This window comes from Pelodiscus sinensis, chromosome 11 (assembly GCF_049634645.1).
Source record: "Pelodiscus sinensis isolate JC-2024 chromosome 11, ASM4963464v1, whole genome shotgun sequence".
Classification (NCBI taxonomy): domain Eukaryota; kingdom Metazoa; phylum Chordata; order Testudines; family Trionychidae; genus Pelodiscus; species Pelodiscus sinensis.
In genome coordinates this window covers 27,161,130-27,188,388 of record NC_134721.1, presented here as the reverse complement: position 1 = coordinate 27,188,388, position 27,259 = coordinate 27,161,130, and the positions used below count along the sequence as shown (strand labels likewise).

Here is a 27,259-nt window from a genome sequence, read left to right as displayed (position 1 = left end):
ACGGTTATATTTCTAAACAAATTTTTACATTTCTACCTTGCATTTTGCTTATTAGCTATAATGAGACACATTTTAGTGATGGAATTCTAGCTCCCACAGGTATCGTGAATTTCCTCATTTCAGTTAGATGTTTAGTTACAACTTTGATGGCCTGTCAGTAGATGTAAGGTATAAGTCTTGCGGTCCTAACTAAGGCAAAACTCACTGTGTGTGTATATAATATAATTGCTATGAATTAAGTATCAGAAGTCAAAGTAACTGGACCCCGTATTTGATTTACTTTTCCATTACTGTGGAAGGCTAGGTTTGTTATTCTTAGACTTTCTACTACTTTAGATAATTGCTGGCACTGCTATGAAGGAGAAATGTTTAAAATGCACCACAAAACAACCTAAAACAAAATTAATATTTTAAAACTTGAGGATGCCCATGCATTTTCCTATTAAAGAAAATAAAGGATGAAAAACATTGTTGGCAATCTCATGTATTCAAAAAGGGTGGGTAAGGTCACCACTCTACAAAAAAAACCAACCATGGTTAAAGTATGAAATTTCACAAATAAATTGGCTTTCTGGATTTTTAACCTCCTACTTTAGGCTCCTACTTGTAAGCTTCTCTCCATAATCATGAAAGCTAGAAATTTACTCTAGACATTGTTTTAAAATCACATGACTTTGAGACCTGGGGAAAACACTGAATCTAAAGTTGAGAGAGTTGACAAAACTGGAATAATAATGTAATTCTCCAGAGAAGTCAAGCTTGAATCTTTCTCAAATACTAGAACTAATCTGACATATTTAAAAAAAAGAGGTAACTATTTACGTACTTGTCATAAATATTCTTTGTTACATGAAAGTACAGGAGACCCTCGTGATTCACAGAATTGCTATTTGTGGTCCCATATATTAGTGGGTCTCCTGTCACAGCCTGGGGTGGAGAAGGGGCTGACCCCTCTGGTGAGTTTGGGAACTGTGGAGAGCTCACCAGGGGCCTGGGAGCCACAGCTGCCAATATTCATGAACGGCGAGTATTTCCTGTAATAAGCTATTCTGCAAAATGTCCTTCAAGTTAATTATAAGTACTGAATATAAACTTGGAGATTTTAAGTTCCTGTATTTTCCTTTCAAAATAATTAGACATCTAGTATGTTGTTAGGTTACAGCTTTCTTTTGTCATCCACAAGGATGTGTCATCATTTTATTTTTTATTTTTATAGCGTTTTCCATTAGGGGGCGACGATGAAGTTATGAGCTCTACCCTACAACAGTTTGCAAAAGTGATAGATGAGGCAAGTTTTGAATGTGTTTGGCTTACCTTTAACCTTTGTTAGTCATCCATAGACTTTTCAATTGATTATCATCCTTGGTTTTTTTTTTTTAGAATGAGCATGTAAAGTAGCATTTATTTATTTATTTATTCATTTAATGATTGTAGCGCTTTAATTACTTGCTCTTGACACACTATAAAATTGAGTAGCCAGAAGATAGGGAATCAATTTTGTGACGGAAGAGTAAATTGTTTCTAAAAAATGCATTTTTTATGTCCTTTATCTTTCTGTAGGCATTTAGTATAAAAATTGTTACCCTACAGAACTAGAATGTAGCAGATTTATAGTATAAGCATGAATTGTAGATACAAATTGATTCCACTTTCATCAATATCTGTTCCCAACTCAGTAAATAACTTCTTTAAATCAAGGGCAATTTCAAATCTACAGTATAATTTATAGTTAGTGTTGAGATGGGTCCCATATTTTAACTGCAGTTTTTCGGCGCTATTGTAGACATTTGAAGATGCCATTGCTGCTAAAACCAATGCAGACTGAGTTAAGACATGATGAAGCAAGTGAATGTAAAAACATAGGTATAGGAAAACAAAGAATAACAGTAATTTTACACACTTAATATAAGATTTGTGCATTGATAGTTACCTAACTTCTTTATATTTAAAAAAAAAATCAGAAACTCTTATTGGCTCTCTATCCAGCCATGATCATGTGGTTATTTTATGTGAACATCACAATCGTGGGTCTTGAAGGAGGACAAGGTAGTTGAAACTTTACACATTCATTTGAAGAAGATGCTTTGTGCATAAGGAGTAATTGAATGTGCTTGAAGGATTAAGTAATAGTCAAGGTTGGCATAGTTGCCACGATGGAGAAGTGGCTTGATAAAGTAGAAGAGCAGAAAGAGGTAGGGTCACAGTTGTTGTGCACAAAAGGTACAGACAAGAAACTTCACTTGAATGTAGTGTAAAATGGCAGACAGTAAAGAGATTCAAAGAAGGACAATATTATGGTGGGAAATGCTTTTATTGGGCTAGAGAAGGGTGATTATAGGTTACAGCATTAAATATTAGAGACAATGTGATGTTGATGAGAATTTGAGCTATGTGGACAAAAAGAAAATGTTGTTGAGGAAGAAGCTATGAGATATGGACATGACCTGGATGTTAGGGCGAAAAAAAGGAGGAGTAAAAAATTATCCACCCCATATATTGTAGGCCTGAGTGATATAGAAAATAGTGGCATTGTCAATATTTACAGAAAATGGGGGGATGGAAAGTACTTGGGGAAGCATGAATAAAGAATTCTCTTTTAGTCACATTAAGTTTACATTGATAAAGTAACAGAAAGGAGTCATGTGACTCGGATGGTGGAAGGCACATCAAAATTGGAGAGGTAGATTTGGGAACCATTATCATAAAGATGGCAAATTAAGTAATGATAGCCAATCGGATAAAAGAGTGTGAAAGTTATATAAAGGGAGAAGAAGAATGGGCCAAGAACAGAGCTCTGTAAAATTCTTATAGAAACTGGTTGAGGAGATAAGTACAGTTTGAAGAAATCAAAGAGAAGGTAAAACGATCAGAGGATGGAGTCCTGAAGACTACAGCTGGACAGGAATTTTCTGATCAATCAGGGTGTGATTCGAAGTTCCTAGGGTATCCCACACAGGAAATGTCAATTAGGACAGGCTGAAAAAAAGAGCTGATCCCCCACCAACTGGTTGTTAACACTGTAGTTATTCACCAACCAGCATCTTGTGTGTCTGTGTATTCATCTATCACACTTGTTATCAAGAAACTGAAAGGAATGAAATCATATAAAGCTCTATTGCATTCCCATCCCTAGGTCTAAATCAGCAAATAGGCTCAATACAATGAACTTAAAACTATTTACTATACAAAATGGTCTTCTGATCCTCACGTTCCATATCGTTACTAGTTTGGCTCTTACCCAAAATGCCATGCTGCCAGCCAATCCTTTAGTATCCAAAGGCTTATTAGAAAATAATTACAAGACAGTTGTTAAATAATCAAAACAATCAGATACATATGACTTCAGTGTCCATATATCAGGTTATTAGCAGCATTGGTGGGTTTGCTTGCTTATAAAATCCCTCCGGAACACATTCAAAGCTTGGATGCGTTTATCAGTCCTTTGTTCAAAGCTTCAGTTTGTAGAGAAATTACTACAGAGGTGAGAAGCAGGATTGAAGATAAAATGGTGATGATGCAGTTGCCTTTCTATGTTGCCATGTGGCTTGCATCTCCTTTGTCCAAACCAAACTCACAGTACATGGGTATGGAAAAGCTCTTGTATCCCATGTCCACCCTTCATGTCTGCTGATTCATAGATAGGACCCTACCAAATTTGAGTCATTTTGGTAAAATTTCACAGCCATAGGATTGTAAAAATAATAAATGTCATGATTTGAGCTTTTTATATTTGAAATTTCACAGTGTTGATAATGTGGGTATCCTGACCTGAAAAAAGTGTCGTGGGAGGGTCAAAAGATTATTGTAGAGGGGAGTTGTGGTAGTGTTGCTCTAACTTTTGTGCTGCTGTTGGCAGTGACTCGGCTTTCAAAGCTGGGCAGCTAGAAACCAGGGGCTGCTGACCAGAAGCCCAGCTCTGAATGCAAGGTCGCTGCCAGCAGCAGTGCAGAAATAAAGATGGCATGGTATGATACTGTCCCCTCTTATTTCTGCACAGTTGTCTGTGGAGCTGGGCCCTTAGCAGCTACCATTCTTCAGCTGCCCAGCTCTGAAAGCAGCAACACAGAGCTAAGGGTGGCATTATATGGTTTTGCAGTCCTTACTTCTGCACTGCTATAGTGGGGTACTGCTTTCAGAGCTTGACTATCAGCTGCTGCTGTCCAGCCACCCAACTCGGCAGGCAATGCAGAAGTAAGGGTAGCAGTACTGTGACCCCTCTCTAAAATAACCTAATGACTCTGCTGTAACCCCCTTTGTGGTCAGGACCCCTAATTTGAGAAATGCTGCTCTCCCCTGTAAAATCTGTATACTTTAGGGTAAAAGCACACAAAAGAGCAGATTTCATGGTGAGAGATCGGATTGCTTGGTCTGTGATAAGATTTTCATGGCTGTGAATTTGGTAGGGCTCTACTCATAGGCATAGTCTCAGTATCTCAATGGGTTTATTGTATAGTTGATTGCCTTTGATAGCTCATAGAGCAAGCGAGATAATGCTGATGCTAATCTGTCTGGGTATCACCCTCAGACATGTGCTCTGTGTTTGGTATGTCTACACTGCCACCCTAGTTTGAACTAGGGTGGCTAATGTAGGCTTTTGAACTTGCAAATGAAGCCTGGGATTTAAATGGCCTGGGCTTCATTTGCATGTTCCCGGGCACCGCCATTTTTAAATGCCCCGTAGTTCGAACTACCTGCCCGCGGCTACACGCAGCACGGACTAGGTAGTTCGAATTAAAGCTCCTAATTCGAACTACCATTATTCTTCCTGCAAGGAGGTTTAACGGCAGTTCGAATTGGGAGCTTTAATTCGAACTACCTAGTCCGTGCCGCGTGTAGCCACGGGCAGGTAGTTCGAACTACGGGGCATTTAAAAATGGCGGCGCCCGGGAACATGCAAATGAAGCCCGGGATATTTAAATCCCAGGCTTCATTTGCAAGTTCAAATACCTACATTAGTCACCCTAGTTTGAACTTAGGATGGCAGTGTAGACATACCCTAAGATACTAATATACCATACGTATTTATAACTTACCATATAAAGATGAGACATTCATATTAATAAGCTTATCATATCATATTTAGTAAATCATAACTTTTCCACTGATATCTTAGATGGCTTAATAATTGTATCATTATTATATTAATCAGTATTATTATAAATGACCTATCTTCCGTACAGCGTCACGCATGTTTTGTTAGAAAACGCAGATTCATAAGACCCAAAATGCTTTGCATGTGTGGTTCAGTCCTCCAATGAATCACAAGCAAGGTTCTGATAAAACCGAACTTAATTGACTGTCAGCTTGCCTGAAAGCCTTCTGGAGAATCTGGGCTTCCGGGGTCTGGAAGGGTACATCTAGACTGCAGCGCTATCCCAAAATAGCTATTCCGTATCTTTTAAACCAGGCCATTATTTCAAAATTGCTATTCCGATGTCCCTGTAACCCTCATTTCATGATCTATATTACTATGATCTAAAAAGCTGTGTGTATCATTTGTTGTCTAAACATCATTATGTCTTCTCCATACTGAGCTATTTTATAACACAAATCTGCAGGATCTCAGTGTGCTTTGCCATTATTCCACTTAGGGTTCGTCTACACTGCTCAACTATATAGCTACTCCATGTCTTAACAAGCTGCATGATATTTCAAAATATTTTTTGAAATAACGGGCATGCTATTTTGGCATTCCTGTAACCCTTGTTCCACGAGGGTTAAGGGATGTCTCAAAATAGTGTGTTATTTTGAAATTTGGCACTGTGTAGATGTGCCAAATTTCAAAATATTCTATTTCGATTCTATTTCGAAATAGAATAAGAGATGCACTTTGTGTATTTTTTTTTGAGTTTAGGGTGCTGTGTAGATGCACTTGTAGATACAAAGATACACATATATAAAATATACCTACATATGCACACATATACAGCGTGTAATTTATGTTCTAAAGATGACCTACAAAACTTGAATAAAAAAATCCTTTTGGTATTACAACATGTGCTTCATGCTCTTAACTGCAAGGCTGAGAGGGACTCACTTTTTAACATATACATTTCAAATTAGAACTCTATGTTGAATGTCCTTTTTAGCTTTAAGTGGTTTGCAAACATGGCTGAAGGTAAGGAAAGATATTTTAAAGACTTGCTTGTTATCTCTAAATAAGTGAAATTTATAGCAAAGCAACTTAGTTCATGAAGGCTATTAAGGCCAAGCAGAACTGCCGTTAGTAATATTTTCCAATAATTACTTACATAGCTGATTATTCACTCTTTTTTTCCCCCCTTACAGCTCAGCTCTTGTCATGCAGTACTTTCAACTCAACTAGCTGATGCCATGATGTTTCCCATTACTCAGTTTAAAGAAAGAGATCTAAAAGGTAGTGTAGTCAAACTGGTTCAAATAATTGTTTTTTATTCACAGCTCTTGCTCTACCTAACTGAAGGCTACATCACTTAATTTACACATGAATATACTCCAGCTCTTTCAAACTTGGTATATTTTTAAGGTAAATCATTGACATTCAGAACTACCAAACAGGTATTTTTCAAAACTTTATTTTTGTTTAAAGGAATTAACCATATGTCGTCAACAAATATGGTAATTTCTTTTTGCAAATAAATAGTTCAAGATCTATTTTTTACAATAGCCCTTTCACATAAACTATCCCAGTAAAAACCCAGGTTTCACTTAAAAGATCTAAATAGTTTGTAGCCTATAACCCCAGGATGTTTGACCATGTCACTAAACCATCGTATTAATTTGTAATGACTGGCAGTCTCTATTCAGGGCAACCCAACAATATAATACGTCAGGATTTGTAAGGAAGTTTGCCTGGCATTGCTGGTGTGATAGTTGGCTGTAGCAAATGCTTACGGTTCCTGATTCATGAGCATTGTATTTTATATTAAACAAAATAAGATGTACATAATACTGTGAAGTTGCTAAATATGATAATTTAGTGTACAAATAAAATCTATCTAGACTACTGACAATTGACTTCAAATATGCAAATACAGTTGAAGTTTAAAAAAACAAATACTAACATTCCTAATATAAGACATTCTGTGCTAATGATGTTGAGACTACACTGAAGGAAAAGCAATGGCTCTGCCAAAATCTGCATAGCCCTTTGTGGATTTTAGAAAAGATTATTTTCCTCTTCTGTAGGTGTGATGTCAGGTTGCAAAAGTAATTATGGAACCAAGTAAAACAAAATGTTATTTTTCAAAACTGGAAGCAATGTTATTTCTCCAGTCACATGTAAAATTACTTTTCATAGTCCTCAAAGGTAGCCATTAACTATGTAGTGATTATTGAAGATGGGTTCCTGATGCCATATTCTCATCTGAAAATTTGCTCACTACAAAACTGCATAACCTGTAATTGAGATTGCATTTAGCATCTAATGAGAGATGTGTCTTCATGTAAACGAAGTGTTAGTAGAGTACAACAGTTACCTAGCTGTGGAAGTGCTTGAAGTTCTAATGGACCATGAGACAGAAGCCACTTATCTTCTGCAGCTGAAATCACTATCTTTTAAAAAGAAAACTACAATAACACTAATGCTATATTTTCTTCTGATATTGGCCTCTTATTCAAATATATTCTTTGCAGAGATATTGACTTTAAAAGAAGTTTTCCAAATTGCCAGCAATGGTAAGTACATCTTAAAAGTTGAACTTCCTGTGAATATTTCTGACACAGAACATAGGCTGGTGATTTAAAAGGGATTTTCAGTGTACATCATTTTCCTAGTTTTCTTTGAAAAGTCACAGTCTTGACTATCAAAGGTTTATGGAAAACTAGAATCCAAATAAATTAATTTTATGTGGCATGGTGGGCCTCTATAGTACTGCCTAGAGCTTACTCACTCCAACTTCCCAAAATGGTAAAAACTTTCACCTTTACCTGGCAAGGCATTATTAACATAGGGTATGTCTACACTACAGTGTTATTTTGAAATATCTTATTTCGAAATAACGCGTCTAGACACACAATGCATTTCGAAATAGTGTTTTGCTATTTTGAAATAGCACGTCCATACTGATAGGACGCTGAATTGCATTTAAGGCCATTCAGAACTGGCTCTGGCAGGGCATCAGGTCAGGCCTTTTGTGGCTGCTGCCTGAGGCTGAGACCAGTGCTTAAAGGGACCACCACCAGACAGCTGGTTCTAAAGTTTCCCTGCTTACTTGCCTACCTCGCTGAGGGACAGCAAAGCATTTTTTCTCTGAGTGCTCTGGTTGCCCTCACTCAGGACACCACAGCACTCTGCAGTATGGAGCCAGAGCCGCCCTTGGTCACTCTGGTGCTTCTCCTGGACGTGTTGCTGCGAGCCTGGCAGCACATTCTGCAGGCAGTAACAGTCTCCCTTGTGTTCCCTACTGGGGGCTTGTGCCTCATTCCTCCCTCATGTCCTTCAACTTACCACTCCCTAACCCCCTTTCCTGCTGTACAATAAAAGACGTGTTCATTACAACAAAGCTTCTGTATTGAACAAAACTGGGGTGGTGGGGAAATGAAACTGAGGTCAGACTGGGGAAAGAAGGTGGGAGAAAGGAGGAGGGGAGGGGGAAACCTGGGAGGAGGGAGCTGGCAGGGGGAGACAAGGGGAAGAAGGGGGAGGAGAAGCTCAGGCCTCAGGGTTGGGGGCCTCGCCGGCTAAACTGTTTCCCAACACCGCAGGTGCGGGGGCCTCGGCGTCGCTGTGGGTGTGGGGAAGAAGAAGTGAGAGGGGGAGAAGGAGTGGGAGGAGGAGCGATAGCTGGCGAGGCAGCAGGGGCTGGAGCAGCAGGAGGCAGCAAGCTCTGCCCCAGGGTTGATGACCACCTCGGGGGCACAGACCATCCTGCCTCCCAGGATGCGGTCCACAGCATCAAAATAGGGGCAGGGGTCTGGGTCTGCCCCTGTTTGGGAGCTGCCCCCTGTGGCCCTGGCATACGCCTGCCGCAGCTCCTTTATTTTCATGCGAACCTGCTCCTGGGTTTGCATGTGGCCTTTGGTGGCCAGGCTGGCAGCCTGTAGACAGTTGCATTCCTCCATTTAGTGCAGAGATCATGGACTTTGGAGGCATCCCCCCAAACCTGAATTAGGGCCCTGATCTCTGCACTGGACGAGGCAGGCGCCTGCCTTTTCTGGCCTCTGACAGGCTCCTGGGAGCTGGCAGACTGGTCCTGGGGAGCGGTGGAGGGCTGGCTGGCACTGGCTGCCTGGCTCATGCTGGGGCCACTGGGTCAGGTGCAGTGAATGCTGGCTTTGGGCTGGCAGGCTTGGAGCTAGCACAGGCACTGTGGCCAAAATCTACCCCTTTAAGGGCTCCAGGGATGGGGGAGGGAGAGGAGTTTTCTTGGTTGTGGCCACCAGGGCAACCTGGGAAGGGCTGGAGGCCCCCTATTTTGAAATAAGTGTCTACACAGTACTTATTTCAAAATTGGCGCTATTCCTCATGGAATGAGATTTACCAATTTCGAAATAAGCCCTCCGCTATTTTGATTTAATTTCGAAATAGCGGTTTGGCTGTTTAGACGTTGGTAAAGTTATTTCAAAATAACTTTGCTGTGTAGACATACGCAAACTTAGGCAGTAGTTCTGAGGACCACATAAAAGGATCTTCAGCTTCTCCTAGGCCCACGTTGTCTTTCTTTCCTGCTCTCCAACAAAACACTGACTTTCAGAGCTTTTTTTTTCCCCTGTGAGAGTTCTCCATTTCCCAGGATCAGGCCACAGGAGCCAACTTCCCTCTTGTAACCCCTTCTTCAGTTTTATTTACCTATCAATTATCCTTCTCCAGGTCTTAGTGGAGGAGCCAAATGCCCTTTTTCAGCCTTCCCTGCCAGCTGAGCTCTCTTGTCCTTGTCCTGGCTGGGTATAATAAATGAGCAGGACTATCTGATCCCTATATGATTAGTATCAGCTGGAGAGTAGCTGTTCTGTCACAGGCTGTAGTGTGAGCCATAGGTGGGCCTGCAGGAGTTAAATTTGTGCTCCTCTAGGTCAGCCTTGAGGACTGCTAGCGAAACCATCAGGTGTTCTTTATCAGACAGCCTTCACCAGCCAAAACTCCCCTTGCTTGCTAGCTGAGAACCTTGTATGGGATAAATAAACATGACCTGTCTCTTAACCCCGTGGGAACAGTGTGTGTGGCATTGGGCCAATCCCTCACACTCGGTGAGCAGCTAAAGTATAAGATCTGTTGGGGATCCTGCCCCTCTGGGAGTTCCACCAGGGACCTAGACAGGTGTCCTGGGTCCCCCAGCTGGAGCCACATCCCTTGCAGCCTTGTGCAAAGTTACCTGAACGGGACTCCCTGCACACCTGAAGGGGTGTAAGCATTTCTAAGAGCCTGTTGCTCACTTATATGCATTGCTTTGCCTATGCTGCTAATTTGGATTATTTTGCAGTAGCTGTGTAATCGTTTGGTTGTATTAAGCCTGCAATAGTAGTGATGTAGTGAGATTAATAAAAGCAACTATCCCTAATTGACTCTGTCTTGAAGTGAATCCACAGCCCTGTTGGGCCCTGGCCCTGTGACTTGACACAGGCAACACTGGGTCTGATTCCCTTTAAAGTGCCAACCAGCCTGTGATAGCTTACTTATGATACCTTAGTAAAAATAGAGCTGAAAATTAATGCAGTTCCTACTACAGATTGAACCTCTTTCATCTGGCACTCTCTGGTCCAACAACATCTGTGGTCCGGCATGATTTTAGTTTGCTGGTTGTCCACTTACCGTGAACGTGGCCAAGTTTCCCGCGGGCCCATAAAGTTTGATTATAGCCACCAGTCCTGGTTCTCAGTGTTCTGAGCTCTTATTTAGATCTAAGTTTGCTTCTAAATATCTTCTAATATTCCAGTAAGCAGTGCAAGTGTTGGTAATGCTGCTAGACAATACTGATCTCCTGTGGTCCAGAAAATTCTCTGTTTCAGCATCTGTTAGATCTTGAGGGCACCAGATAAGAGAGGTTAAAATCTGTAGCTGAGGGAAACAAAACACTAAATACAGTAAAAATAGAATGGAAAAGTGTATTGTTGTTTAGGTTTTAGTTGGTTTATGAATTTCTGTGCTCTATAAAAGAGGTATTGGCTTAATTAATGGAAGTTTAGTTCCCTAAAATTGATACATGGTATTTATTTTTTTGAGTTAGGTGTGGTAATCTTGGTTTAAAAATGTAATTGGTGTTAGAGAAGGGAGAATGCACTGTATAGTCCATTTCTTTAATGCTAATCCTTTTCATATGCTAATAAAGGGGGCAAGGTTTAGATAGAATCTGTTTTCTTTATAGAACAGAAGATGCAAATGATACTTTTTTATTAATAAAAGTACTTTTCAATTTCTGAAACTGTGGCATTACCACATTGAAGAATAATAGCTATTTAGGGAAGGTTTTCCTAATATTTTTTGTTTCTTATTTTTATGAAGACACTTGCAGAACTGTTCAGAACTTGTCTCCAGCTGAGGTAAATTAGGGTACGTCTAGACTACATGCCTCTGGCGATTATTTAAATAATCGCCACTTCATTTAAATTTAAATGGCTGCCGCACTGAGCCGATCAGCTGTTTGTCGGCTCAGCGCGATAGTCTGGATGCTCCGCGATCGACATCAAAGGCATTTGTCGACCTCCCAGGTATGCCTCATATGAAGAGGCATACCTGGGAGGCATACCTCAGGAGGCATACCTTGGAGGTCGACAAATGCCTTTGATGTCGACCGCGGAGTGTCCAGACTACTGCACTGAGCCGACAAACAGCTGATCGGCTCAGTGCGGCAGTCATTTAAATTTAAATGAAGCGGCGATTATTTAAATCGCCGCTTCATTTTCCTATGCCGAGTAGTCTAGTCTACATTCCTCTGTCGCCAGAGGCATGTAGTCTAGACATACCCTTAGAATAGTAGAATGATAGTTGAGAACAAAAATAATTCATGAGATTTCATTTTTGAAAAGCTTGAGGTTTTAATTTTGGAGAGTCTTATGTCCCAAGTGTCAGTGTACGTTAAAAACCTATGTGGTTTTGTTTTGTTTCATTGAATTTAAATATTGTTCATTACTATATTTTTTCTCTTATACATTTGTTTAATTTATTAAATGACTATAAGATATTTAATATATTATTATTTAGATCATGATACTGCCATTAACCGATACAGTCGGCTATCAAAAAGAAGAGAGAACGAAAAGGTTTGTGTGATATACCTTTTAAGCAGCCTTTTTAGGGGAGGTAAACAAAAATATTATGGTCTCAGAGGGGTAGTCGTGTTAGTCTATATCTGCAAAAACAGATAGTTTTCCCTCTCTTGGTATTCACTTCTCCCCATCAACTGCTCGGAGGGCACCACATCCACCCTGACTGAATTGTCCTCATTAACACTGGTCCTATGCTTGATCAGCAATGCCTTCTTTTGATATGCGTGTGTGTGTGTGTGTGTGTGTGTGTGTGTGTGTGTGTGTGTGTGTGTGTGTGTGTGTGTGTGTGTGTGTGTGTGTGTGTGTGTGTGTGTGTGTGTGTCCCATCCTCTGTAATATCCACTCCATGCATCTGAGTAAGTGGTTTTTACCCACAAAAGTTTATGCCCAAATAAACCTGTGAGACTTTAAGGTGCCACATGATTCCTCATTTTTGCAAAATATTATAAAATGGTCTATCTCCAATAATGACAAATAATATGCAACAGGGTAAACATCACTTAAAGCATGATAGTTCAGGATCTAATAGTTAGACGTCTTTGCACAGCAGACAGAAGTTGCTTTAACATTGTAGGAGTGGGATGTAATATTTTTAAAATGCTATGAGCCTAAGAATGCAATATTATATTCATTTACATTGGTCAAAAAGAGAACTTCTCAGAGCTAGAAAAACAGGATGCAGGATTTGGTTACCATGGATTCCTCCTCCATAAATTTTAGAAAAGGAGTCATGGGGCAAAAAGTACCATTTCTGGTGAATGGTGGATTTTTTTTAATGATGTTTTATTGCTGGTTATAATTAAACTTGTCAGAAAGCACATGCTAAACAATGAGTCAAATTTTGACATATTTTATCTCTTTAGGTCAAGTATGAAGTCACAGAGGATGTGTATACTTCAAAGAAGAAACAGCATCAGACCATGATGCATTATTTCTGTGCACTAAATACTCTTCAGTACAAGAAGAAAATAGCCCTGCTGGAACCCTTACTAGGATATATGCAAGCTCAGGTGGATATGTTAAACACTGAAAACTCTAGATTTGAAATAAGGTTGGAGAGTACATTTGACAGCATTTCTGGTAGGAACTTTCTCACAGCATTGTTGGTGACTACTGAGGAAACTTTTGACACTGACGAGTATGCAGAGAAGCTAAGCATTGAATGACTGTAGCAGTGGTATTGTCCTCTCACCTCCATGAGAAGTTGTTCCTTAAGTTTAGAATTGAAGCACATTTTAAGGGAATGATATGGGGGAGCTTATAGTATCGCTCTCCTTTGGCAGCTATTTTGAAGAAGATTTAGGGATTATCTACACTGCAGTGCAGACTATTGGGAGTGTGAGTTGCAGAGTTCCCAGAAGTCTTGTGATCAAACTGCCCCATGTAAATGCTGCTGGTGAGAACTGAAAGGTGCCAAACTTGTGTTAACACAATCCTGTTGGAAGCAGGACTCTATGTTCATGGAAACTAGGAAGCTTTTAGTTCTTGCCAGTCATGTCCATGTGGGGCAGTTAAGATGGCAACAGTTTGCACTCTGCAACTCCCTCCTCCCCTAGTTTGCACTGTGGCACAATGTTAGATGTAGTCCTACAGTCAGTCACCACAGTATCATCTCTGCTGCAATGCTGGAGGCACTGGAATGGTATTCTCAGTATTTCTGGCTCAGTTTAGTAGCTAATTTATTAAAGATAATGTTTGACAATTCACATTTCTTTTTATATATGTGTTCAGTTTGACAAATCACCTTTTGCCTCTCACTGAGTTTTGAAAAAGAACTATAACTGAATGCTTGCCTTTTCTGTAGTTGCTGCCTTGCCTTCATTATATTTAGCTGCTTTCATTATATTCAGTTGCAACACAGTTGCAGCTTCTGTTCTCTTGGAATTCACACCTCCAGATCAGCTGCTAGAAGTGGGCCTCATCCTCCTTGATTGGATCCACCTGGTCATCTCCAGCCTGATCCTGGCCTGCATATTTATTCCTGCCTCTGGAAATTTCCACTACATGCATCTGACGAAGTGGGTCTTTGCCCACGAAAGCTTATGCTCCTACACTTCAGTTAGTCTATAAGGTGCCACAGGACTCCTCGTCGCTTTTGCAGATTCAGACTAACACGGCTACCCCTCTGATAGTTGCAACACAAGAAATCTACAGTATCCTGTAGACATTAGCTGAAGTATAAAAGCTAGGATATGTGTGGTTAAGTAAGCTTTAACTCTTGGCGTAGATCAGTGGTTACTTTTATATTTTAGGAACAAAGGAGAGCTTGCTCAGTAGTAGGAGCTAGAATGTTCCAATAAGTGCTACCACAGGAACCATGGAAGTAGTAAGTGTAAATCCACTTATGCAAGAGGTGATGAATATGATCATGAGCTGAAATGGTAGTTACAAGTATCTGTATACTAATCCATGGAATAAGCATCCTTCAATGTTAATAGTCTGAGGAAATACAAATAAGGAAAATCAGAAAATCCCTCTCAATATGTAGCCTGCGGAAGTTGGAGAGAGCTGGCCCCTGGGGATAATGAAGATAATGGCTAACATTTCAGGTTGTCCTGCAGGGAGTGGTTTGAGTATATGGACATGGAGATCTACATTCTGCAGTCTTTATCTACCTCACTGACTTGGTGTTTGTAACTTTATTAAATGTATTAGTATATTATTTTGAAATATAACCGAGTTCCGAGTGTGAGTAGGGATGTAAAATTTAAATTAATTGGCTAATAAAATAGTCAATGCAATTTGCATAAATTATTCAGTTAGTTGATAAGGGCACCTCCACCTTTGAAATGTAGCAACAGCCCCAGGGTGAAAGCACTGCGGGGAGCATGGGATTAGCGGGGGACTCAAGCAGTGCTGCCCACGGTGTTACAAAGCAGCAGCACCCCATGGAGGCCAGGGTCAGCTGGGGTCAACCCTGAGCTCCATGTGGTGCTACTGCTTTAAAACGCCGCGTACAGTCCAGGCCAGCTAGGGACTCCCATCTGGCCGTGGGCTGCACATGACATTTCAAATTGGCAGTGTGGCATGGAACTCACAGTCTGGTCCCGGGCTCCACACAGCGCTGCTGCTTTGAAATTCCATCCTCCCGCTGCCTCTTTCTGATAGAGGCAGCAAGGTGGGGGAAGCGACTAGTCGACTAGCATGTCGACTAGTTGCTCACATCCCTAAGCGTGAGTGTTGCAATTGTGCACATCAGGCTTCTAACTAGATAGTAATTTTAATAATATTGAGCCTGATCTTTGGACAAGAATCTGTCAATCCACAAAGTGGTAATCAGAATTCTTTGGTAATCAATATAATTAATACATTCAACTATAATTAATACATAAACCTTACTAATCCCCCCCCCCCAATTCCACAAGAGGAAGGCTTCTGTGTGGACCCCCACCAACGGACGTAACGAAAGTCTTGATTTCTACATCAACTGCTTTCTCAAACGCGCTCAAGCTGACATTATCAGTAAACAACAACATATAACATACAACTTCAGTCATGCAGAACGCAATGCTATCCACAGCCTCAAAAACAATCCTAACATCATAATCAAAGAGGCCTACACAGGAGGCGCTGTTGTCATCATGAACAGGACAGATTATGAACAGGAGGCGACAATATCAGATTCTACAAGCCTCTCTCCTGTGACCCCACTAAGGAATACCAGAAAAACCTAAAATACGCAAACCTGGTAATCCCGGATGGCCCATCATCTCAAGCATTGGCACACTCACCACAGGATTATCTGGCTATATTGACTCCCTCCTCAGACGCTATGGTACCAGCACTCTTAGCTACCTCCACAACACCACTGATTTCCTGAGGAAACTTCAAACCATCAATAATCTACCTGAAAATTCCATCCTGGCCACTATGGACATAGAAGCCCTTTACACCAACATTCCACATGAAGATGGATTACAGGCCATCAGAAACACCATCCCTGATAACACCACTGCACATCTGATTACAGAGCTCTATGACTTTCTCCTCACACACAATTACTTCCAATTTAGAGACAATTTGTATTTCCAAGTCAGCAGCATGGCCATGGGCATTCACATGGCACCATGATATGCCAACATCTTTATGGCTGACCTTGAACAACGTTTCCTCAGCTCTCACCCCCTAACACCCTACTTTACTTACGCTACATCAATGACATCTTCATCATATGGACCCACGGAAGAGAGACTTTTGAAGAATTTCACAAGGATTTCAACAACTTCCACCCTACCATCAACCTCAGCCTGGATCAGTCCACACGAGAAATCCACTTCCTGGACACTACAGTACAGTTAAATAATGGACAAATTTCCACCACTCTATACCGGAAACTCACCGACCGCTACACTTACTTTCATGCCTCCAGCTTCCATTGCAGACACATTTCTCGATCTATTGTATACACCCAAGCCCTAAAATACAATCGGATTTGGTCCGATCCCACAGGCAGAGACAAACACCTATGGGATCATTATAGAATATTCCTAAAACTGAAATACCCACTTAGAGAAGTGGAAAAAAAACAGATTGACAGAGCCAAAAAAGTACCCAGATGTGTACTTCAAGACAGACCCAAAAGAGAAAATAACAGAATTCCACTTATTACATATAGTCCACAGTTCCAAACCCCTCCAACGCATTATACACAATCTACAACCCATCTTGGAAAATGATCCCTCACCCTCAGAGGTCTTGGGAGAAAAGCCTATTATCGCTTACAGACAACCCCCCAACCTGAAACTAATTCTTTCTGGTTACTATGCCACACAACCACATAATAAGCATCCTGCAACCCAGCCCTGCAACCAGCCACAGTGCCAACAATGCCCACATATCTATACAAGTGAATTCATCACTGGAGCCGACAACATAAGCTACCAAATCAAAAGGTCATTTGACTGCACATCCAGCAATTTGATCTATGCCATCAAATGCCAGCAATGCCCTACTGCTATATATATTGGACAAACTGGACAGTCCGTACGGGAAAGAATCAATGGACACAAATCAGATCTAGGTAAAGGGAACATACAGAAACCTGTTGGGGAACACTTTAATTTACCTAATCACAGTTTAAAAGATCTTCAAGTGGCTGTCTTGTCACAAAACAATTCTACTAGCCAAATACACAGAGAGGTGTGGGAATTACAATTTCAACCGCAAGTTCAATTCTCATGCTAATAGCCTCAGTCGTGATGAGCAGGGCTCGACAATCTATATAATCTACTCCCTTGTGGCAAGTAGATTACATCCCAGAAGAGCCGGGTTCGGGCGATGCGCATGCGCAGAACGCCTGACAGCGTGGCTGGTGAGCAGGGCTCGCCGCGGCTCGGTGAGCCCTGGTGATGAGGGATGGTTGGGACCAGTGCTTTTTTTGTGTTGGTGCTGCCCGATACGCAGTACCGGCACCTCCAGATGCAGTACCAGCACCTCCAGTCAGAGCTCAAGAACTTTTCCCCTGGAGAACCAACACTTTTTTTTGTTTTGTTTTTTTTAAACAAAAATAGCACTGGTTGGGACATTATCAACCTAACATTCAAAGAAGGTGCAAACAGCTCTTTGTGTAGATTCCTGTTATTGCCTTTGATTCTTATCGGCTTCATTTTAATACCTAATCTTCAGGTGCTTACTGATTCCCAGTTCTGCCTTCCTGTTTTTCCCTTTGATATTTCCATACCCTCTGATCCTTGTTTCCTGCCTCACTCCTTTTTTTTCCTCCTCCCTCCTCCCCTATTTATTTCGGATCTGAACATCCTAAACTCAAAACTCCAGTCATCTGAAGAAGTGGGCTGTGCCCATGAAGCTCATGACACCATCAACATGTTTTGTTAGTCTATAAAGTGCTACAAGACCATTTGTTGTTTAAATTCATCCTGTACAGACTAACTCGGCTACCCCTTGACGCTACATAAACTATATTACAGTGTTTCTCAACCTTTTTTTATAAAGTACCCCTTTTTTAAAAAAGTACCCCCTTAAAAAAAATAAGTACCTACAGTTTTCAGAAACACACAGTTTTTTTCTACCATTGCAACACATTTGTTTAAACAACTTAAATCTTAGCAGGGCGGGAGATTAAATTTTTGGGTGTAAAAAGTACAAAAATAATAAAGTGCTGTAAAACTTAAAACAAAAATTCAGTTTTCTACAAATTTCAGTTGTGTTGATGTACCCCCCAGACTTCTCTCGAGTACCCCTAAGGGTAATCGTTCCACTGGTTGAGAAACACTGGTTAGGCTACCGAACTTGAGTCATCTTTTATTTAATTTGCTTTGTGAAGATACTTTGTGAAACCTTGACCCTCACTGAAATCGATGGACAATTCCATATATGTCACTCAAGCCAAGAATATTCCAACCTCCTACTTTTGTTTTTATGCAGAATTACCCATACAGTCAGTTTTAAGTGTGTGTTTTAAAGTGGAGTTGCAGTGGAAGTAATTATATGTTCAAACAGATCACATTTTATTTTGTAATCAAGATAATATTAGAAACAAGCTTAATATAGAGACCTTGTCAGAACATTTCATTACCTATTTATCCTCCTCTTTCTTTCTTCATAAAAGGATTATTTACCCCCATATCAAAGTGTTTCCATGTGCTTGAATATGAGTACTACTGCATCTCTTCTACAGCTCCAACTTAGAAGTAGGAACTAAATGTAAATATCTTCTGCAGTAAAGCAAAATAATACATCTGTATTCAGTTTACATTTTATCTGAATGGTGTTGGAGAGCATGAAGGACATGTACCAAAATCTTTAGATTTAGGGGGACGAATGTCCCCACAATTATTTTTGCGTTTCTACAATTGGATTTAATACATGTTTTTAAAAAAACAGAAATACAAGTTGAACCTTTCTGGTCTGGCAACATCCGTGGTCCGACATTATTTTAGTTAGCCAGATGTCCAATTACCATGGATGTGGCCAAGATTCTTGTGGCCCCATAAAGTTTGTTTCTAGCTGCAGTCCTGACTCTGTGTCCTGTGCTGTTGTTTAGCTCTAGTTTACCCCTCGATGTCTTCTGGAGCCCAGTAAGACGTGGAAATGTTGGTAATGCTACTAGACAATATTGACCTCTCCTGGTTCAGCAAATTCTCTGGTTCAGCACTGGTCAGGTCCTGAGGGTGCCAGACTAGAGAGTTTCAACCTGTAGATAGGTTTTGTTTGCTTTGTTAAATAAATGGTTTCTCTCTCTCTCTGTTTTCTAAGATAAACTTCTTTAAAATGGGTTCAGAAAATCTTACTGAGCAGCTGGAAGAATTTTTAACCAATATTGGCACAAGTGTACAAAAGTAAGATTTGTTCTTATTTAATGGTATCCTTAATGCCTAATATTGTCTTCACTCATTTTCTTTGAGTTTGCCTACTGCTATATCATCTCTATTAATAACACATGTATGCTATGCTATATTAGTGTTCGCAGGGAAATGGACTGTGAGGTAGAAACCATGCAGCAGACCATAGAAGACTTGGAAGCAGCCAGTGATCCATTATATCTACCTGATCCTGACACAACAAAATTTCCTGTCCATAGAAATCTAACACGGAAAGCTGGCTATCTTAATGCAAGGAAGTAAGCTACCTACTATTATTTAAAAATGTCAGAAGAACTTTCCTCTTTTAAAAAGAAAATCCTATATTGGATAGAAAAGTGATATTTATAAGAACTGGTCTATTGGACTGTAAACATTTAATTGGTCAAACTGAACAAGGCACAGTGGAGCTTGACATGCTTCCTTTCTTTGTATTATCCTCACATGATAGATTTGAATTGTGGATTAGTTGGCATTAATTTCTGGGTTTAATAATTGGTCCACCTATTAATACATTATGCATTATTTATTCAGTGATTTTTTAAAGGAAAGGTATGTGTTGCTAATGCGATGGAGACACTGAAAGAGAGAGAGATCAGGTGACTTCCCCAGAGTCACAAGAACCTACTAGTCAGGAATAGAGCTAAACCTCCTGATTTCCACCCAGTTAGAGAAATTATGCTCTTTTATTAAACTTAGTTCCCTAGATATTTGTGCCTACATAAGAAATATAGAGATTATGTATATGTTCAATATATGTTTATTAGATAGCAATTGCATAAAAAGTCAGTATTTGAAGATTAATACTATATTATGTTGCTCATTATCTATGTAAAATATAACTTTAGGATAAAAGTTTGGATTACAGTAGAATAAGGGTTTGTACTTTTGAAATATAAGGAAAACATATTTTGCATGATACTAAACAGACTTTTGTAAATATGCAAGACAGTTTAAAGGAGTGCTTTTTACCCACTGTAAGGAGATGTGGTTATTCCACATATGTAAAGACAACCTATTGGTTTTACAGTTGGTTAAAAATTATTTGAAACTATAAAGTTGTATGTTCCCAGTTTCTATTGTGGTCTGTATGTTTGGAGAACTTTATAAAAATCAGACTAATTTTACAACAAAAACCTAAAGGCAGAAAAATCAAACTATTTAATGTTAGCAGCAAAAAACTAAAGTACTTCCTTGAATTTGAACTATGAATTATTTTAATAGGCTAACTTTTCTAGCTTATGTTGAAGTGAGAAGACCTGTACAAAACAAGAAAGATAAAGTTGCAGTGTTTGGTATTATCAGCGCAATACCCAGTTTATTTATTATGATATGCCTCTTGTATAGATCTGCAGAGGTTGTATGCTCTTACAGTCTCTTCCTGTGAATCAGTGAAATAAAATGGATGGAAAGCGTCACGGGGTTCTCTGCCCGTGCCCCCTATGGGGCGGATTGATCAGTCTCCCCACCCCGCAAGTTCCAGTGCTCCCTATCTGGGGGGTAAATATGGCCCAGTGGCCGAGTCTCTACTGCCCCTTGTCTGGGGTAAATATGGCCCAAAGGCCAAGGCTACGTCTACACTACAGAGGTTTTGCGCAAAAATGGTTGTTTTTGTGCAAAAAACTTGGGGAGCGTCAATACAAGCATGTTCTTGCGCAAGAAAAAGTACAGTAAATCGTAAGAACACAGGGCTTTTTGCGCAAGAGTTATTCCTCTTTCTACGAGGAATAAGCCTTTTTGCGCAAGAGAGCTTTCATGCTGCCATGGATGCTCTTGTGCAAAAGCACATGGCAGTGTGGATGCGCTCTTGTGCAAGGACTTTTTGCCCAAGAACTCTTGTGCAAAAAGTTCTTGCACAAGAGGCCTGCAGTGTAGACGTAGCCCAAGTCTTCATTGCCTCGTGTCTGGGGGTAAATATGGCCCAGCGACCTGGTCTTTACTGCCCCCTGTCTGGGGGTGAGTATGGCCCAGCAGCCAAGTCTCTAGTGCCCCGTCTGGGGTAAATATGGCCCAGTGGCAGAGTCTATAGCTTTCAAGAATTGCTCCCCTCTCAGGGGTGCACAGGTACGGGGGCTGGGCCCACCCGCTCCACTGGGCCCCAGCCCAGGGCCCTAACAGCAGTGGGTGGCTCCCACCACTGGCTCCTATTCCCTGACCTGGGCTACTTCCTACTCTGGCCTTCTGGCCAATGGCATCCCCACCTGGATCAGCAAAGGCTGTGGTGTCAGTTGCTGTGGCTGGCATGGCAGCTGCGGTTGGTGTGGTGGCGACGACTGCAGATTGCAGCTGCTGTGGCAGTGATTGCAGCAGCTCAGGCAGTGCAGTGGCCTCGGCTGGCACAGCAGCAGCAACTGTTGCAGCGGCTCCAGCTGGTCCCAGCAGGGTAACTGATCCTCTGCTCAGACAGGAGCTCCTTCCCCTTCCCTGGCCAGCCCAGAATGAGCTGCTCCTGCAGCCTTTATACTGCCTCTGGAGTTGGAGCATGCCCAGCAGGGCTGCGAGGGAGGAGTCTTCCCAGCCCAGTAGGCCTGGCTAACCCTGCCTTGGCCAGTGCGGGGTTGATACACCCCGTCTCAGAAAGTGATAGGTCCTTAGTTGGCTATGTTATATTAATACTTGACATCTAAATTAAATCTTCTCAGTGGATTAAAACAATTCATTGTTATTGTTAAAGAATTCTTGATCCTACAAGTTGAAGCTCTCTAAACTGCGTAGTCCTGTAGCACCTTAGGCCATGTCTACACTACAGAGAAGGTCGAAGCAGCTTCAGTTGATCTTCCAGGGTTCAAATCAGTGGGTCTAGTTCGAATTCGAATTGAGAGGGCATTCCCGTCGACGCCATAGTCCTGCTCCTGCAGGCCATGTCTCCACTACAGAGACGATCAAAGCAGCTGCAGTTGATCTTCCGTGGTTCGAATTAGTGGGTCTGGTGAAGACATGCTAATTTGAACTGAGAGGGCGCTCCTTTTGATCCTGGTAGTCCTGCTCTTACGAGGAGTAAGGTAAGTTGAAGTGGGAGTGTGCTCCCTTCGACTTCCTGAGGTGTGGACAGCACCAGAATTCGACTGAAGATTCTTGGACTTAAGCTAAGCAATTTGTGTGGTTGGATGGAGTTGTGTATTTTAATTTGAATGTATCCCCTAGTGTAGACCTAGCCTTAGAGACTAACATATATATTTAGTATCATAAGCTTTCCTGGGCAGTACTTAGATCCTCAGATGAGCAGTGGGTTTTGACCTCAAAAGCTCAAGATACTAATTATATATATATATATATATATATATATATATATATATATATATATATATAACATATATATGTTAGTCTCTAAGGTGCTACAAGACTACTGGTTGTTATAGAAGTTATAGACTAACACAGCTACCTCTTTGAGACTCTCTAAACCAGGATCTCTGGTCCGGTAACATCTATGGTCCCTGGTGGAGGGCTGTACTGTGGCTGGGAGCCCTACAACCGAGCTGGAGCCTAGTAGCAGGGCTGCCTTGTGGCAACAAAACCAGGAGCCTGGCAACAGGGCTGCCGCCCAGTAGTGACACTGCTTGGCAGGGTCAGGAGGCAGTGGGACGGTCCATTGGTGGGGCAAGAGTCCAGCAGCAGGGCTGGAAGCCTGGGAATACAACCAGAAGCTTAGCAGCCCCTCTGCTGCCCAATAACAAAATTGGAGCTGAACAGCTGGGCGGCACCTGGTACCAGGCAGGACTGGGAGGCAGCAGGGCTGCCCAGCAGTGAAGCTGCGAGCTTGGGAGTGACGCTGCCGCCCAGCAGTGCAACCAGGAACCCAGCAGTCCCTTTGCTGTCTGGTGGAACTGCCTCGAGGGGCCAGATGGCAGCAAGGCTGTCCGGCGGGGCTGGAGCCCAACAGCAGGGCTGCTGCTTGGCTGTGCAGCTGAACCCCGGCTACAGGGCTGCCATGCGGTAGTGCAGCTGGCTGACAACACCAGGAGGAAGCGGGGCAGCCTTGTGGGTCCAGAAGCCCAGTGCGTGGAGGGGCTGGCAGCGGGGGGAAGCCATCCTGTAGGCTGGCAATCAGGCAATGGTTGTAGGGGGCTGATGGTGGCAGCGGTAGGCACAAATGATCTCTCCTCTTTTGGCAAAATCCCTCATCCGGGACTGGTTAGGTCCTGAGGTGCTGGACCAGTAAAGAAGAAAGGAGATTTGTTGATTTTTTTATTTTATTTTATTTTTTTGTGATCCATATAAAACACAACTATTTTAATCTTTACTTCTAATTAAATTGTTTATGACTAACAGTTGGCTAGTGTATCAGTTTTACATAATTTGCTGTATAACTGTAGGCTGTTTAAACTTGTTTAATTTGAGGTAAAAGAGTTCAAATTGTGAAGAAACCAGCTCAGTTGTATAAATTGTTAGCTCTGAGTGAAAATCTTTTGGGTTTTATTTTCATAAGATTTGGAGGTCTTATTTTTCTTATCTGTCCCGTGTTTTTCTAATTTATAAGTCTGGTTTAAACATGTATTCGACTAAATCGGAGTCTTTTTTTTTCTTGTTTTAGTAAGACTGGTCTGGTGTCTTCCACCTGGGACAGACAGTTTTACTTTACTCAGGGTGGAAACCTAATGAGTCAGGCAAGAGGTGATGTAGCTGGAGGACTTGTCATGGACATAGACAACTGTTCCGTGATGGCTGTGGACTGTGAGGACAGAAGATACTGCTTTCAGATAACATCTTTTGATGGCAAAAAGTTAGTATTCATTCTTATGATAGTGTTATCTTAAAAGTTAGTATTCATTCTTATGATAGTGTTATCTTAAATGATACTATGCTTATTATCTGGAAAAAAGACATTTCAATTTTGAGTAGTTAAAATTTGAGCGGGTGTATGTTTTTGTATTATTTATAAAAATGAACCGTACAAACTGTCTTTTTTTTCTTCACCGTATCATAAACAGCCACACGAAGCTACTGATGATAGGTTGGAATAATCAATTCCCATAACAGCTTCATAACCATAAAGTGATTATATTAGATGAAAATATAGGTTATAGGTTATTCATTATGCAAACTGTGTGCACCTCACTTTTTATTTGGATAATTCGAAAACACCTGCACTGAAATCTGAATATGTATTGAGAGACTCAGAGTGCTAGCATGTCAGAGAGCTTTCCATATATTGTTGGAGAAATGCTTTTGGAATTTAACTAACAACAAGAGGCTTATCATTATAAATATAGTGTACTATGGTAAGCATGTTTATTAGTATTACTCATGTTTGTCTAGTTCTAAATAACTGAGATGTCAAACATATTTTAAAAATGGTTGCAATTTTTGCTAAGGGATGGTCTGTTCAAACATCTAGCATTCACCAGAAACATCAAAATCTTTCCATACAGCTTTAAGTGTAACCTCTTATTTCTGATGTCTATAGGCTAGACTGTCAGGCATGAAACACAGTCCTGGATGCTCAGAAAATGAGCTGTTGATTTGTGTGTGATATCTGTGAGATGAAACTTGAAAATTACTTTTAAATAAGATTTGAACACAGCCTTATGTCTTAGTAATGCAATTTCATTCTAAAGAGAATATGCATATTTTAACACATTTAACCATAACTTATTACAAAAATCCATTATACAGGTACATGGTGCATTCTATTAGAAATGTAAATATTCTGCAATAAATTGGTGATAGAGATAATGAAGTATAAAGTACTCTTGCATTTCCAACATTCAACCTTAGAACAATACCATTAAGCAGAGCGGTGGTATAGAGCATGTTGTTAGAATTGAATTCCCATTGCCGTTTGAACAGTAAAAGATTTTGATTCTGCTATAACACATTCTGCTAACCTATGAGACCACTTAAATAATTATTATACATTTTTATAATAGACTAACTTTTCATGTTTAAAAAAATCTGCATAATAACTTGCCTTGATGTTTATCCATGGTTATTCTTTTAAACTTGCACACAAGGATGTGAAAGTAATCTGAATAACTTTAAATGCTTTTATGAAGTGCTTTCCAAAACCCTTTATCAAAAACTTTGAAACGATGTTTTTGTATCTCTATGATGGCCTGATTTTTACATAGAAATAGTATTTCTTGTTTCTTCAGTTAAATCTAGTTTCCATTTAATATATATGCATAGCTCCCTGTATTATTAGTACAAGTTACAGGCATATATCAAAGGGAAAATGTACCTCCAGATAAAAAAGATATTTTAGGATCTTTTTTTCCAAATAAGTGGGCCTGAGAATTTTTTTGTTCTCTCATCTTTCAGATCTTCAATCTTACAGGCAGAGAGTAAAAAAGATTATGAAGAGGTAAGCTTATAGCAAGTGTGTGTTAAGAGGTGTTTTCTGATAAATCATTATTGACACTAAATATTTGTTACCTAGGAGACCCAAAAGTGAAGACTGACCGGAAGATTTCTTCTACTCATTGTCTCTACCCTGGAAAAAATTCTGTGCCAGCAAAAATGATTGTCAGTGGGCAATAGGTTTAACTGGGAGGAAAAAATAGCCAGTGAAATCATTGGCAATAAGGAAAACTAAGTGTTACTGAACATTTTTTGTGGGGATGGCAAAAGGGGTACTGTATGGTTTTTTACTTAGGGTCCGCTAAGTATAGAATAGAAAGCAAAGGAAATATCCAGAGTACCTTGCTGCAAATGAAGAGGAAAACCATGTCCAAACTTTGTTGTTTAAAAAGAGCTCACTCAAAAGATCATAGAATTAATATTGTAAATATCATGCTCTTTTAGTAGCTTTAGAAATCAGTTAAGAAGCAAGCACAGGATCATGCATCCTTGACAAGCTCTGAGGCTGAATATAGAAAGGTATTTAATGCTTTCAGCATCTACTACAGGAATGGGCAAGAGAGACTCTGCGGGCTGGATGCAACCCACCAAGTGGGTTGATCCAGCCTGATGCCCTGCCCCTAGGCCCTGATAGTTTGGGGGCAGGGAGAGTGTGTGAAGTCTCCTTCTGCCACCAGGGGCACGCGACATCTAGAAGAAACTGCCACCTGTTCAGAACAACTGGCATTTCTCTCTAGGCGCTGGGGGGCAAAAACTTCACATGCTTCCCTGACCCCCAAGCTAATCAGGGTCTGTTGGTGGGGGAGCGCAGAAGCCCTGTCCCTTCTGCCTGAGACTCCACCCCTTCTGGGGCAGTCCAGGGCCACTTAAAAAATTTGTGAAGTGGCCCCCCCCTTTAAAAATTATTGCCCACCCCGATTTACTAGGAAGACTACATGTCTCACTGCCCTCTGCTGGGTGATCAAACAAATACATGTTTCAAACTAAAACCAAATGTTTGTTGTCTTTTTGGCTGCATTCAACACTCACTGTTCTGTAAGAGTTGAGGTTGCCTGATCCCCCTTGCAGCAAGAAGGCACTGATACAGGTGCCACTGATCACTCTTTCAGTGAAAATCCACTCTTGTTGGAGGTGATTTATTAACATACAGACTTCAAACCTACCCAGTGATAAAGTCTTCGCCATTCTGGGGCTAAACAGTAATCCCACATAATTCGTGTTCCTCCCTCCCGGGCGTTTCTCTTTAAATCCAGTCAGGGCTTTGCCCAGTATCCGTGGGCCTCTTAGGTTCTTTCAGAATCCTCTCCTTTAGACAGAACTGACTCCAAGGTAATTCCCCAGAACTGTTCTTTTAGATTTTCAGCAGCAGCACTTGGCTTCCACTATCAGGGGACTTTTAGCCCTACCCAAAGAACTTCCAACAGTTTTTTCCCTTCATCTGGGGGATTTGGTAGTTCCCA

The 27,259-nt window shown here is 40.9% G+C and overlaps 1 protein-coding gene across 1 annotated transcript in view; it reads left to right on the top strand.

Moving 5' to 3' along the window:
- Positions 1 to 27,259, top strand: part of APPL1 (adaptor protein, phosphotyrosine interacting with PH domain and leucine zipper 1) — a 56,095-nt gene that overhangs the window by 9,198 nt on the left and 19,638 nt on the right. Inside the window, exons 4-12 of the mRNA XM_006130905.4 lie at positions 1,217 to 1,288; positions 6,289 to 6,376; positions 7,615 to 7,656; positions 12,119 to 12,177; positions 13,047 to 13,193; positions 19,399 to 19,481; positions 19,604 to 19,762; positions 24,034 to 24,222; positions 25,761 to 25,803. Of these exons, the coding sequence (XP_006130967.1) occupies positions 1,217 to 1,288; positions 6,289 to 6,376; positions 7,615 to 7,656; positions 12,119 to 12,177; positions 13,047 to 13,193; positions 19,399 to 19,481; positions 19,604 to 19,762; positions 24,034 to 24,222; positions 25,761 to 25,803 (882 nt within the window). The remainder of the gene's footprint in view (positions 1 to 1,216; positions 1,289 to 6,288; positions 6,377 to 7,614; positions 7,657 to 12,118; positions 12,178 to 13,046; positions 13,194 to 19,398; positions 19,482 to 19,603; positions 19,763 to 24,033; positions 24,223 to 25,760; positions 25,804 to 27,259) is intronic.